The sequence below is a fragment of the Dasypus novemcinctus genome, chromosome 7 (assembly GCF_030445035.2).
Source record: "Dasypus novemcinctus isolate mDasNov1 chromosome 7, mDasNov1.1.hap2, whole genome shotgun sequence".
Lineage (NCBI taxonomy): Eukaryota > Metazoa > Chordata > Mammalia > Cingulata > Dasypodidae > Dasypus > Dasypus novemcinctus.
Window position 1 is genome coordinate 28,348,349 of NC_080679.1, and position 15,048 is coordinate 28,363,396.

Sequence of the window (15,048 nt, forward strand, 5' to 3'; positions counted from 1 at the left end):
GGAAGATTTTAAACTGATAATTCTGTTTTTCTTTTCTTCTTTTAAGGTCCTAGTATATTAATCATTCCATAGTCTTTGGATTTATTTTTTTCTTAGGTACTGGGATCAAACAGGGATTGAACCCGGGACCTTGTACACGCAGAAGGCCAGCGCTCAATCACTGAGCCACACAGGCTTCCCTGAGTTGGCTCCTTACCTGTTTTTGTTTGTTCTTTGTGCATTGGCTTTTTTGCTCATTGTTTTTGCTCATTGTCTGTTTATTGTCTGTCTTATTTTTCTTTAGTAGACACTGGGAACTGAACCCAGGACTTCCCATGTGGGAGGTGGGCGCTAAACTGCTTGAGCTACATCTGTTCCCTGGACTATTCTTTTTACCTCAAGATAAAATTTCTCCTTTGGAGATTCAGACTCTTCTGGGTAATACTGGCAGAGTCATAGAAGGGAGTGGTAGTTATTTGTTTAAATGTAATTTAATTCCCATAATTTTTAGTTTTGAAATGAATATATTCACATTGTTATTTTGTTTTTCTGTCACCAGTCACACTCTGACACATTAAGGGAAATATTCAGTTGCAATTCTTCACATTTTTAACAATAAAAGATATTTTTATTTTCACCAGGTATCTTTAAATTGTTTCTTTGGAGTGTGCCTTTCCAATAGATAATCATACTGGAGAGTCTGCAATCTTTGAATGCTATTTTTATTTCAACAAACCTATAAGATTGTATGACTCACAACACTTCAAGCTCCTTTTGAAGACAAAAAATTCTTGTAAACAAGAATGACATCTCACATTTGAATGAGTTGTTTATAGTGATGCATATTTTAATTTTAGTGTCTATGCAATGCTTCCTGCTTGAATAGGATACTTGATTTTATATACAATAGTTCTTCTCCCATACTCTCTTTATGCAATCTAAGTTTACTCTGAGGAGAATAACTCCATTTTGGTAATTTCCAGTTACTCAAAAATTAAGCCTCCTATAGTGGAACATTTATTTAGGTATAGTGGATTGCTCTCAGGAGAAAGTTTTTAATCAACTTTATGTGAGTGGGACTGCCTCTGCTAGTGGACAGAATTTCCTGAACCATATTTCTAGAATGTTCCAATCTAAGAGCACTTAGGCTTTCCTGATAATGCCTGGTGGGCCTAAACTTTTATTAATCTGGTAAAGGAATCCTTGACATTTACAAAAGAAGGAAATCCTGAGCTTGTAGAATGTTCTACAGGATGGGTATCAGTCAAAAGGTTTTTAGGTATGGGATATGGTGTGATATCTACCCAGGCCCTCCTCAGGAATGAAGTTGCTAGAAGTGCTGCCTCACCTATCAGCCCCTTCTGGAAAAAACGTCAGCTGAAGACAGCTGCCTCACTCAGACTATATTCCCTTCCCAGGTGGTCCTCATTCAAGCATTGATTATCACAGGGGGTAAAAGCCCAATCTTCTTGCTCCAAATCAGAACAGATGCGAAGGGTTCATTCTGGCTTCGGAACTCCCCAAGAGGGTTGGCTGAGGCCTCTCCTGAGGGAGAAGCTCAATTTCTTCCTGTGCCAGTTGTGCTTCCTTCCCTTCCCATCTTCTCCTTTTCTTCTATGGATGTTGACTCCATAGTGCTCCCTAATGAACCTCCTGTCTGCTAGCTTCAACCCACATCCTGTGTCCCTGGGGATTCAACCTGCAATACCAGAATTTTTGCATGATTACATGAGATGTTCCAGGGGATGAATATGGAGCCCTGTTCCTCCTCTAGTATGGAAAGCTTTGTTCTTTTGCGACTGGAGGCTTTCTATGGGTTATAAAAAAGTCTTCTCTCCAAATTTTAAAATATTTTCCTCTCAAGATCTTTAAAGTCACCTCTTCTGACTTAAGAGGAGGAAATCTGAACACAGACAGACGCAGGAGGGCAGAGCACCATGTGAGAAGACACATGTGAGAAGACAGCCATGTGAATAAAGAAGCAGAGATTGTTACGCCATAAGCCAAGAAACTCCAGGGATTGCCAGCCACCACCAGAAGCCAGGAGAGAGACCTGGAACCGATTCTTCCCTCTAGACTTCGGAGGAAGCATGCCATTCTGACACCTCGATTTTGGACTTTTAGCATTCAGAATCGTGAAACCATAAATTTTTGTTTTTTTAAGCCATCTGTGACACTTTGTTACAAAAACCCCAGGAGACTAAGTTACACGTTTTATGGTTCCAGTTGTTTTTCCTTAAGAAATTATCCTTCTCCTACTCTTAGACCAAGTGGTCTCATTTTCTGGCCTCCCCCATTTCTCCTCAGTTGAGCCTGCTCAGTTGGTATAGTGTGATTGGTTCCATTTCAGACCAGTGAGATTCAGGCCTGACACAGCTGATGGACTGACTGGGAAGGAGCTGTTCTCTTTTTGCCGAGATTACTAGCTGAGAGGATGACGCAAACCCAGGGCTACTAGGAGTCTGAGAATGCCACCAATCCAGAGCCCAGAGGTGAAGAGAGACCAAGCCTGCCTTACCTTTTGAGTGCATGGATCCAGTTATGGCTAAAGCTAGCAATACTTCTGGATGTTTCCGTTACATGAGCCAATAAATTCTTATACTTAAACCAGTTTGAATGATGTTTTTGTAATTCACAATTAAGAGCTGATTCATACCCAGAGGACAAAGGCCACAAAAATCTATACAGAAAGGTGTTTGATGGAGTTGACAAACAACCGGGTTGGACTCCCCTCACGGTAGCGAGATAAATACCAAATTTTCTTGAAGAAGTTGTTCTGGGTTTATTCTCCGATCTCTAGACTACATCATGAATGTTTGTTTTTGCCAAGGACAACCTTTTAAAAGGCAAAATTATTCCTGGGTGTCTTAGTTTCCAGGCTGCTATTACACATACCATGCGAGGCGCTGGCTGAAGCAATGGGCATTCATTGTCTGAAGGCTAGAAGGCTTGCTTCCCCTTGGAATTTAGTGCTGGCTTCCCACATATATCTTCCCTCAGTCACATAGCTATGTCCTCTCCTTTCTCTCTGTTTGACTTCTGGGCCCTCTTTACAAGGCCTCTATAAGTTCAACTTAAGATAGACCCTCATTCAGTTGGACCACAGCTTAACTAAAAATATCATCCTCAAGAGGTCCTATTTATAATGGGTTTATACACATATGAAGGTGGGTTAAGATTAAGAATGTGTTTTTTCTTGGGTACATAATTCAATCTACCACACTAAATATGACTTTTTTTAAGAAAAGAATCTCTCCTGAATTTTGAGGACAGCCACAACGGTTGTCACTTGACACTGAAGAATAAGGAAAGACTCTGCTTATTAAGAGTATCTGTGTCGAAGGAACAGTGAAATTGATCATCAGACTGTACCAAATAAAAGTTTGAAACTTTAGAAAGAAGTTTGCCTTTGGAAAACCAGAGTGATAGGACTGAAGGATCCTCCGGTGACAGATACTATTTTTCTACAAGAACCCAAAACAGAGAAACAGAAAGAATCTCACCTGACTAAACCAAACTTTGGTTCCACGTGCCCAGCCTAAAGAGAATTGATATTTCATGCATTCATGATTAGCTGGTCCTGTTGTCACATAATTACCTCTTTCCTGCCTCTTACCTTATCTCAGTTGGGACTATACAGGTTTAGGTTCTGAAGGCAGTAGAATCTGATCCTGGTTAACACAGGCAAAAAAAAAAAAAAAGCATAGGAAAAGAATATCAATCTAATGGTTATGGAGTAGTCCACAGAAGGATGGAAAAGCTAACCAACTAGACCTTTGGAAACCCTGGAACAGGGAAGTGCCGGGCATCTAAATAATCTGTTACCATGGGACCAACTCTTCAAGATGTCCCAAACTAATTCCTGCCTCAACTCCAGCTATTTTTTTATCCCAGGTTTTGGCCCTCAAGCTTCAAATTGCAGGAAAGACTGACTGGCTCAGTGCTATCATATGCTATCCCTTGGGGATGGGGGCTGAGAGTACCTTTATTATCAAGCCCAAACTAATGAATTGTGGGGAATGGATATTCCTCAAAGGAAAGCAAATTGCTGTTACTAAAAGGAAAGGTGAAGGAAGCTGCAGAGGTGGAAACAAGAGCCCCTACAGGGACCCCTGGTTGGCTTTTACCTTGGAGACATCAGGGCACGCCACATTCTGAGGCAACTTCTCCAGAGACAGGAGGCATGCTGGCTCTATATCTTGGATCACTCAGGGTGAATGATGATGCATGGATGGCTCAAGGTACTTGCCTATTTCAGAAGATTCCTGTTTTCCCTAAGGAAGACCATGCTCTTTGGTTTCTCTGTGCTGGATTTGGGTAGCTCATAATAGATCCTTCAGAAATTAATTATAACTTTGCATGCAAATTCCGGGTCACTAAATAGCTCTTTTTCTGTTTTCATACATTTATTCAACATATTTGTTAAGTAATTACTATATGCTTACACAATTCTAGATGTTGAGGTACAGTATTCTTTTATTTATTGGGACCCTACCATGGGTCTGAACTATTCTGGGTGATGGGGATAGTGCACAGAACAAAAGGAAGCCCTGCCTTCATGAATGAAACCTACATTCTAGCTCATTATATTATTCCCAATATCTGGCTCAAAAAACATTTGTTGAATGAATAACTGAAATGACACCAGCTCGTGCTGTGTTGCTCCAGGCACAGCTTTTCTGTGGATGGCACCTGTGACATGCCATTGGAGCTTAAATAATCTGATGCTCTGATTTCCCACCCCCCTGCATATGCCTTTTCCTCCAACTCTGAGAAGTCATCAGTATTATTAAAGAGACAAGGATTCCAAACGACATTTAGACATTTAGGATTTTCCCTGAAAGTTATGAGCCAGCAGGTCTTCCTTGAAAAGAAGCAGCTGATGGGTCTATGAGTCACCAGTTGCCACAGGGACTGCTTACTCCTCCAACATCAGGTGCCTGGGGACTCTTGGTAAATGTCAGATGCTACTGCCTATGGTGGGTGGTGGTGGTGTCAACTCAGGCAGTAGGAATAATCTAACACCACTGGCAAAAAAGGGAAGCTGACATGTTGCTTTCATGCAAATGATGTCTGAAAAGGGAAGTGTGGCTGCCAAAATGTGGTCTCTGCTATCTAAACGCTGAAGCTGAAGGGGTTGACACAAAGCAATGTTATACCAACTGACCAGCTCATCAAAAACAGGGAAATCATGAAAGTATTCAACTTCTGGGAAGATGAGCACTATGAAAAACACTGATATAATAATACTTAGATGCTAATAAATAGAATACTCACCTCAGTTAAAAAGGATGAAGTAGCGTTATGTATATAAGCAAGGCTAGATCTCTAAGACATGAAGTGGAAAAAGCAAGTTGCAGATAGATGAATACATACCTTTTATATTTAAACAAAACAAAACTTTCTACCAAGAACAACACAGGTAGTGATGCTATTTCTACATCCCAGCGGCACATTTATGTCTAAATGTGTCCAGAAAAAGGTTTGTACCATACTGATAACAATGGTTACCCTGGGGAGGAAAGAAAGGGGATCAGGACTGGGAAGAGTAGTTGGAGGGAACTTTAACCTAACTGTAATGTTTCAGTGCTTTAGAAGAATGTATTTCATTTATAAATTTTAAAACTTAAGTATTCAAATACTTATTACACTAGGCAGGGTATTAACCTAGAGATATCCCATTTGAAACAGACCACATAAAAGATACTTGCATATTGCAGAGGGACAAAAGTGAAAACAAATATGGTCATATACCAGCTGAGTAGTCCTGGATACTGACATTTTGCCCAACAGGCCTAGATAATTTGGGTTTGATCAGTAGTGTTGATTTCTTATATTACTACAGTGCTTTATGGTTTTTCAAACAATCACATTTGAATCTCACATCTGTGCCAGTAAGTAAGGCAGAAATCATCATTTCCATTTCACAAATTAGAAAATTGAGACTCCGGAAAATTAAGTGACTCGTCTAAGATCAAAGTTAGTAAACAGGCAGATCACCTATATTTTCCAGGAGCTGATGGTTTCTAAATTCTCTATTCTCCACATTTTTAAGAGTTCATAGGAGCTGCTAGACCTTAGATTTCATCTACTTCGTGGCTGAGATGACATTTTGCCAGCCCCTTCTATGCGGTCCAGGTGGATTGACTCAAAATCCAAAATCTAATTTCAGAACTCGTGCATTCTACTAAGGGAATTTTCCAGCCAGCACAAGTTTGCCATCAGGAACAACACTCAGACTCCATCCTTGTACCAGCTGCATGTGATAAACAATGTAGTACGGGATTAATACCTGTGTCCTGTGCTGCCTGGTAATAGCTGGTCTTTGGTCATGTCCTGTTAACTTTTAGAATGGGCCTGTGTCTCTCCAACTAAATCAGAGTCCTCAGGGGTCTTCTCTTGTAACTTATCCCTCAGTAGGCTCTCAATGAATATGCACTTGATAAATCTCTATAGCTTCAAACTACTGCCAGACTAGGACTAGCCTACGTGAAGTGACTCACTTTTAAAAAATGGTTGCGGCACCCATGCAAATGAATGCTTCTGACAACAAACTCCCGCTTTTCTTCCTTACTCCACACCTTCCCAAACCTGCTCCTCCCACCACATCCTTTCCCATCTCAGTCAATGACGAGTCAATTTACAGGGCTTGTAAACCCCAATCCTGGGAGCCACACTTCTCTTTCTTTCATACCCTACTTCCACTCCTTTGGCAAATCTTCAAATTCCATCCAGAGTCTAATCATTTCCTACCAGCTCTACCACTACTACTCTGGTCCAAACCTGCAACCTGGATTATCAGAATATCCTCCGTGTGAGTCATCCTAAAACAGCCCTTGGCACTCGGTCTTTACTCAAGATAGGAGCCAATGGATACTATTGCTTCCTCTACTCAGAAACTTCCAAAGGTTTCCTTTGCTCAGGAGCAAAATCCAGGTCTTTGCAATGGCCTATAGGGTCCCACATGCCATCAATTCCTACTTTCTCCCGGCCCACCCCTTTTCAGCACCACCGGACTCTGTGCTCTTTCTCAAGCACCCTACAGTTTATTCTCACTCCTCTGGGGTTTTGCCTGTAGGCTTCATCCTGCCTGGAAGGCTTTTCCCCGGATGTCATGGCTAACGTGCTCATCTCCTTCAAGTCTATGCTTAAATGTCATCATATCAAAGAGGCCTTCTTTAACCACCCCATTTAAAACCACACTACCCCCTCCCCAAACACAAACATACATTCCCTGGCCCTTCTTGTCCCTTCCCCTGCTTTATTTTCCTCCATAGTGCTTCGCTTTCTAACGTACAAAACAATGTATTTGTCTCCATTACAGTCTGACTTCACTAACATGTTTGCTCCACAAAAGTAGGGATTCTTGTTTTGTTTACTGCTGTATCCCCAGCACCTAGAATATGCCTGGCACGTAAGAGACACTCAATAAATGTTAGCTGACAAAATCAGATAGACGAAGATTAAAAAATTAGACTTTATCTTGTTTTTTTTGGGGGGGGGGGGTGTGTAGGGAAATATTTCCATAGGATGCTGGTCAGAATATAAATTGGGATTGCCTTTCCAGGACAATTTGGTAAGATCTATTAATATCAAAACGTACGTCATCTTACTGACAGCCCAACAATTCAATTTCCAAACATTTATTCAATAGATTCACTTTTAGATATTTCCAAATACATAGTTTTTAAAATGTTCACTGCAGCCTTATTTTAATAATAAAAGGCTGGCATTAACCTGTATGTCCTTCAATAGGAGTCTTGTTATAACATGGACATTCACGTGACTGCAATTATTAAGACCATAGAGGAAGAGAAATATGTGCCGAAACGGAACAGTCTCCATGATGTACTAAGTTAAAAAAGCTAGGGGCAGAAAGGTGTGGAGTGCGCCACCATTTGGGTATAAAAAGGAGGAGGAGGATATATGCACGTATACTATGAGTCTGTCCAAGCATAGAACTGCTAAGTGGCTGCCTTTTTTGAGGGGCTCCTCAAGGACTGGAAGGCTTGAAGATAATTTTTTAAATCATTGTGAATGCCTCACTTAAGAAAAGAATACCTCTAAACTGCGTTCCATACTCCCTGGCTAACTTGTACTCTCTGTGCAGTTTAAAATCAACAGAACACCCTGAATTCTGCTTCAAGGCGTGGGGTTGGGAAGGAGGACCTTTTTTTTCCTCGGAGAGTGAAGCCAATAAAACGTTTGAAGGGATTCCGTCCAACCTCTTGCTGTGAGACTCGAGGGCTTTGCGCCTCCCCGCCCCAGCGCTGCGCCCGTGGCTGCCCTCGGGTCTCACCCTCTGACTGGAGTCCCTGCTTCCTCCTTAGAGGGCAGCCGCGGCGCGGCGCGGGGACGCATGCGCCCCGTTTTGCGCCCGGGGAATTAAAAAGAAAGAGAACAAAAAGCCCCAACAAGACTCAGGCTCCAAACAAAACTCAAGTGGTGCGCGTCTCTGGGTTCTGGGCGGTGGAGGAGGCGCCTCTTTTCTCGCCAGCGTCCCCGGCTGCGGCGGGATGCGCACGGACCGGCCCGCGACGCCCGGGCCGCGACTGTCCCCGCACCTGGACGCCGGCCACCCCAGCCGCCAACGCTCGCCGCGGCGGTTTTCTCGGAGTCAGCCCGCAGCGGTGGGGGACCTCGCGCTCCATGGGGCTGAGGGACTGGCTGAGGACCGTGTGCTGCTGCTGTCGGTGCAAGTGCCTGGAGGAGCCCGCCCTGCCCGAGAAGGAGCCTCTGGTCAGGTGGGTGCTCTGCGCAGGCCGAGATCTGGGGGTTACCTGGCCGCAACCAGACGTCGCGGGGAATGGATACCCCTGTGCTTGTCTGAGTTGGGGAAGTGGGCTTGCCCTAAGGTCACGCTTTGACACAAGCTAAACCCCTTGGTCCTGGACGGAATCTCCCGTTCCTTGGGTTTGTTGACGGTTGATAGGTTGATAGGGGAAGGGTTTGGCCCCAAAGGACATACTCTCGCCAGCACCTGAGACCCAGGTGGATGCCTGTGGAAAGTGCCAAGAATTCGAGTCAAGTCCTACCTGAAAGAAGTTCCTATAGAAGTCCGGTTAAATACGACTGTGAGTGTATACTTGATCAGTATATTTCAGTGAAATATGTAACTGTGAATTTTTATTTTATGCAACGAAGAGGTTGGACGCTTGGTCATTTAATTTTATTAACGAAAGAAGATGATTTCAGTGACTGAGCACAAGGAAATATTTTTCACATTAAAAGGATAAGTATGTTATCTCAAAGGACAGCCTGTTCGCTGGGTTGTTGATTCATTGCAGCTATGAATTGTGAGGAAATTTAATGCCATTGGCTGTGCTAAGGGGCTTTGTGAAGGAACCACTCAACATAGTTTTGTTCACAACTATGATTTTAGGAGATTATTTTGTATCCTGACATTCCTGACATTAAGGGTTTACTTGGTCATGCCTTGGGGGTAGACATGACAGAAACAGAATATTTGTAAAGCAATTAGGTAACATATGTAAGGCTGAGCTTCAGGGTTGGGTAAGCAAGTATTGAAGCTCGTGTTTCTTTCTTATGAAGTCTCCATCTAATATGATAAAGCTTTAAAAACTTTTTTTTTTAAAGCATGCTTTTCCTTGTCTTACTATATCAGTACCAAACACTTCCACTTCCTCTAACTTTAGAGATCCTACGCAAGCCCTTTACGCCTCTCCGCGCTCTTGTTTTCAGTGTACATTTCTTGATTTAATCAGGCTGGTGGTGTTACTGCTCTAGAAACAATCCTCTCTTCTTACTCCCTCCACGCTGCTTGCTTCAAATGGTGACATTTAACCTTCCTGATCCTTCCTAAATGCCATTTTCCAGGCTCCTTCAAGCAGTTCTCTTTGATTTCTTTGTTTTTATTCAGTTCTCATCTATGATTTACAATTTAGAACTTACCATTTGACCCTCATTATTAAGTATACACACATATGTATAAACATATATGTCAGGTATATTTTATATACATAAATAGTCATACACACATTACACAATACACAGTATTTTTGTTTGCTCTTGCTGATGGCACTCGCACTTAGATTTTTAGCTTATTGTGGGAGAAACCAAATAATCTAACCCTTCTCTTAAAAGTGGAGCGGGGCATATGGGAATCCCCTATATTTTTTATGCAACATTTATGTAACATAAGTATCTTAAAAAAATATATATATATATAAAAAAATTAGTGGGTACAGTGAATCCTAAGTTAAACCATGGACTATAGTTAGTAGTACTATTGTAAAAACGTGCTGTCATCAACTGTAACAGAAGTACCACACCAATGCAAGATGTTAATAATAGGGTAGTATATGACAGTTCTGTGTTTAAGTATGATTGTTCTGTAAACCCACAACTTCTCTAATCAAAAATATTTTTAAAAAGTGGTGGGTAACAATCTAGAATTTCATGCTTGGGTTATAGACAATTTGTCAATGCTCTTAGTAATGTGAAATATACAGCCCTCCGTGGGGTCTCATCCTCAAGAGCCTTGGGTATTTGCAATTTTCTGTCTGGCAGTGCTATTTGAGTCAATAGTTTCTATTGTTTTAAAGTCTGGACCTTCTCCTGCCTAGGCTTACATCCCCACATGGGTGAATTTTGCAAGTCATTTTAAGAAGACAGGGTCAATTGGGACAGAGTAGTAGCGTGCTCGTGAGTCAGATTGCTTGGGGTTAAAATCCCAACTGGATGACCCTGCACAAGTTATGAAACTTATTTGTGCTTCAATTTCTTTGTCTGTATAATGGGGATAATAATAGTACATCCTCAAAAGGTTGCAGTGAAAAATTATATGAGATAATATGAGTAAAGTGCTAAGTATAGTGTCTGACACATAGCAAATACACAATAAATTTTAGTTATTGTAAGCTCTTCTTATTCTTCTGAGCACGTGAATATGAGTGGACTGGTCTTGTACAGCTTAGCATCATTCTGGCATCATTTCAATATAACGATATTTGGAAAGAGCAGCTTTTTATCAGTGGATGTGTGAACCTGTGTATGTGTGTGTGTATGTGTGTGTGTTTGGAGGGGGACAGGCCTGTATGTTCTTTCCTACTCAAGTCAAAGGAAGGTCTGATTTGAAAATTTTTTTAAAGTTTATTATTATTTTTAAAGATTTTATATATTTTTATTTATTTCTCTTCCCTCCCCCCCCCAGTTGTCTGCTCTCTGTGTCCATTCGCTATGTGTTCTTCTGTGTCCGCTTATATTCTTGTCAGCGGCACTGGGAATCTGTGTTTCTTTTTGTTGTGTCATCTTGCTGTGTCAGCTCCCTGTGTGTGTGGTGCCACTCCTGGGCAGGCTGCACTTTTATTGTGTGGGGTGGCTCTCCTTATGGGTTGCACTCCTTGGGACACCCCTGCCTGGCATGGCAATCCTTGTGCACATTAGCACTGCTCATGGGTCAGCTCACCACATGGGCCAGGAGGCCCAGGGTTTGAATCCTGGACCTCCCATATGGTAGGTGGACGCTCTATCAGTTGAGCCAAATCCGCTTCCCTAAGTTTATTAATATTATTATTTTATTTTTATTTTTTAGAGTCTGCAACATGTTCTCTATTTTTAAAATTATTTTTATTTTTTTTAAAGACACATAGATTACACAAAATTTTATATTAGAAAATATAAAAGGTTCCCATATACCCCACTCCCCATTCCCCCCCACTCCTCCCACATCAACAACCTCTTTCATCAGTCTGCACATTCATTTCATTTGCTGAATACATTTTGCAGCATTGCTATACTGCATGTATTATAGTTTACATTGTAGTTTACACTCTCCCCAAGTCCATTCAGTGGGTTATGGCAGGATATATAATTTTCTGCATCTGTCCCTGAAATATCATTCAGGACAACAACCCAAGTCCCAAAAATGTCCCCATATCACACCTCTTCTTCCCTCTCCCTACTCTCAGCAACTCCTGTGGCCACTGTTTCCACATTAGTGATACAAGTTCTTCCATTGCTAGAGTCCCAATAATTCTATTGTAATATACCAGTAAGTCCACTCTAATCCATATTTTATTTCTTCATCCTGAGGACCCTGGGATGGTGATGTCCACTCCACCTCTGAATTGAGAGGGGACTTAGATCCCACATGGCTGATGGATGGGATTCTCCTGCTTGCAGTTGTAGACTCTCTTGGTTCCCTGGTGTGCTAGTTGACCATCTCACCTCCCTTTTAGCTGGCCTGGGTAAGTCCAACAAACTGGAGAGTAGGTGTTACAATTCTGCTGAGGCTTAGGGCCCAGTTGGCACATGGACAGTCCAGAGATTCAAGTCTCCTGAGTATACACCAACCCTCACGCCAACCGTAGGTTCAGTAAAAGTGATGTGGGACATGACTCCTGGGGATGAGCTTCCCTGGTGCCAAGGGATTACTACCAAGCACCAGCTGGTGATGCAACTAGAAAAAGACCTTGAATAAAAAGGGGAAATGGTAAAGACAAATGAGTTTGTATGGCTAAGAGACTTCAGAATGAGTCAGACGTCATCAGGGGGGGTCACGCTTACACACTTTTCAGCAGGATCCCAGAGATAGCCAAGTAGATACAACCTCAGGTAGTGGTGCTCCTGAGGGCTACAGAGACACCCAGGTCCTATGGTCACGGCAGATGGCTCTGGAGTTCAGAGCCTTGCCAGGGGACCCTACTTTGGAATTTGTGCTCCTGAATGTGATGAAATTGGACCAGAGTGACCTCTCTACACATGCCTCTTCTGTCACTTTTATTATTATTTTTTAATGTGAAATTCAGTGGTTTTTAATATATTCACAAAGTTGTACTACCATCACCACTGTCCAATGCCAGAACATTGTCATTACCCCAAAAAGAAGCCCCATACCCATTATCAGTCACTCTCTCTTGTCCATACTACCCCCCTCACCACACCTCTAGACAGCCATTAATCCCCTTTCTGTCTCTATAGATTTGTCTTTTCTGGACATTTCATATAAATGAAATCTTACAATGTATGGGCTAATGTATAGCATATATCAGCACCCTGTTCCTTCTTATAGTGAAATAATATTCCATTGTATGGTTATATCACATTTTGTTTATCTGTTCGTCATTGATGGACGTTTGAGTTGTTTCCACTTTTTGGCCATTATGTATAATGTTGCTGTGAGCATTTATGTACAAGTTTTTGTGTGGACATATGTTTTCAGTTCCCTTGGGTAAATACCTAGGAGTGGAATTGCTTGGTCATATGGTAATTCTATGTTTAACTTTTTGAGGAGCTGCCAGATTGTTTTCCAAAGTGGCTGTTTTGAAATCTTGATGCAGTGAAGTTGTGTGGCCAGATGGCTTGAATTATTATTTTATTGAGAACTTCATTCTTCATGTCCCCTTTTTTTTTTCACTTATAAAATAGATTTTGAACTGATTTCTTTTTTTTTTCCCTAACAAAAATCCTTTCCTGTAAATTAAAAGAGTGGTTTTCAAGTTTACTCCATTTTCCAGGGTTACAGTATCTGAGGAGATGTGGTCAGGGTAGACATTTGTCATTTATATGCATGATCACCCTCTGTCCATTTCCAAAAAGCATCAGGGATTCTCCTTAGTTCTGGAAAAACAAGTCTTAGTTTCAGTTCATTTGCTGGTGTGACAATGCCACTTATAGATTTTTGTTTTGTTTTTAAAAATGGGTCATTTGAGTGTGTGTTTAAATTAGAGAAGTTGTAGGTTTATAGAAAAATTTCGCAGAAAATTCTGACCTTGCTCCTTTTGCTTTTTCTGGAATCTCGAAGCTGAGAGAGAAGGCCTGTCCCTTCTCTGGTTTGCATCTCTATTTCTCTCTGCCCCTTAGTTTCGCAGCTGCTAAAAGAAATACCACACAGCAGGGTAGCTTAGACAATTGGTGTTGTTTGACTTACAGTTTGGAGGTTGTTAGAAGTCCAAAATTGAGGTGTCAGCAAGGTAACACTTTCTCCCCAAAGACAGTGGCATCTGGGACATCACTGCCCCTGGTTGCCAGTGATCCTTGGTCCTTGGTTTTTCTGTCACATGGCAATGCATATGGCTGTGTCTTCTCCTTTCTCTTCCAGTTCCATTGACTTCCAGCTTCTAGCTATGCCCCATGGCTTCTCTCTCTCTGACTTTTACTTGGCTTATGGAGGAGTCTAGTGATTTGGATTAAAGCCTACCTTGATTCCACCTTAACTATACGTCTTGAAGAGATCCTATTTAAAATGGGTCCATATTCACCAGAATGTGGACCAAGACCCAAAACCAGTCTTGGAGCGCACAATTCAATCCACTGCAGCCCCATTTATTCTTTCTCTCACCTTTCCCTAGAAAAATTCTGGGCTTCCTCAGTCTAAAAATTCAGCTTGGTATTGTGCGCTTCTACTACCTTTGTTTCTCTTCTGTCCTTTGTGTCACTGAAAAATGTCTCTAAAGAGCTGTCAGCTGTACCCCTGCCATTTCCTTCTTTACTCTTCTGACTCCTGGTCCCTATGTGATCACAGGGGATTTGCTCTTAGAAGTGTCAAGAGAAAGAAACGTGCTCTTCTTTCCTCAGGGCACATGGAATGCTCTGTACTGACCATCTACCCCTTTATTTCCATTTCCCCCTCCCTTGGCTTCTTTGATTTTGCGTTCTCTAGTCTCTTTACCTGTAATCAATCTAAATGTGGCAGTTTCTCTCCTCGTGTGTTTGCCAATTCCATAACTGTTACCTGAGACATCTTTCTGTTTTCTCCACTTTGTAAAATTCTGCTTAGTTTTTAAGACCCGCTTCAGTTGCTACCTTTTTGATGAAACCTTAGAAAGTCTTCCCAAGTGGGTCTGGTCTCTTTTCTTTGTTTTTGCCCTTCAGTTCACTTAATGTATTCTGCCTGGTATTACAATTATAAGGTGGGTGCTGTAATTCCTGCTAGATTGAAGTATCTAATCTAGATCAGAGGAACTAAATCTTACTTTTGTGTCCCCTGTAATGTGCAGCATAGTTCTTGCCATGTAGTCAGAACTGAATATAAACTTTCTGAAGAATAATAATTAATCATAGCTGCTTATTGTTTTCAATGTGTAAATTTAAAAAAAAAGAAAACAC

The 15,048-nt window shown here is 41.6% G+C and overlaps 1 protein-coding gene across 2 annotated transcripts in view; it reads left to right on the forward strand.

Annotated features, from left to right (window-relative positions):
- Window positions 1-15,048, forward strand: part of MREG (melanoregulin) — a 108,881-nt gene that overhangs the window by 17,030 nt on the left and 76,803 nt on the right. Inside the window, exon 3 of one of the 2 annotated variants that reach the window (XR_011649201.1) lies at window positions 97-2,586. Coding sequence is in view for 1 of the 2 variants with exons in the window: in XM_004483167.4 (XP_004483224.1) it covers window positions 8,629-8,723 (95 nt within the window). In the remaining variant the exon portion in view is untranslated. Of the gene's footprint in view, window positions 1-96; window positions 2,587-8,089; window positions 8,724-15,048 lie in introns of those variants that run through there. The other variant, XM_004483167.4, reaches the window with a different exon arrangement.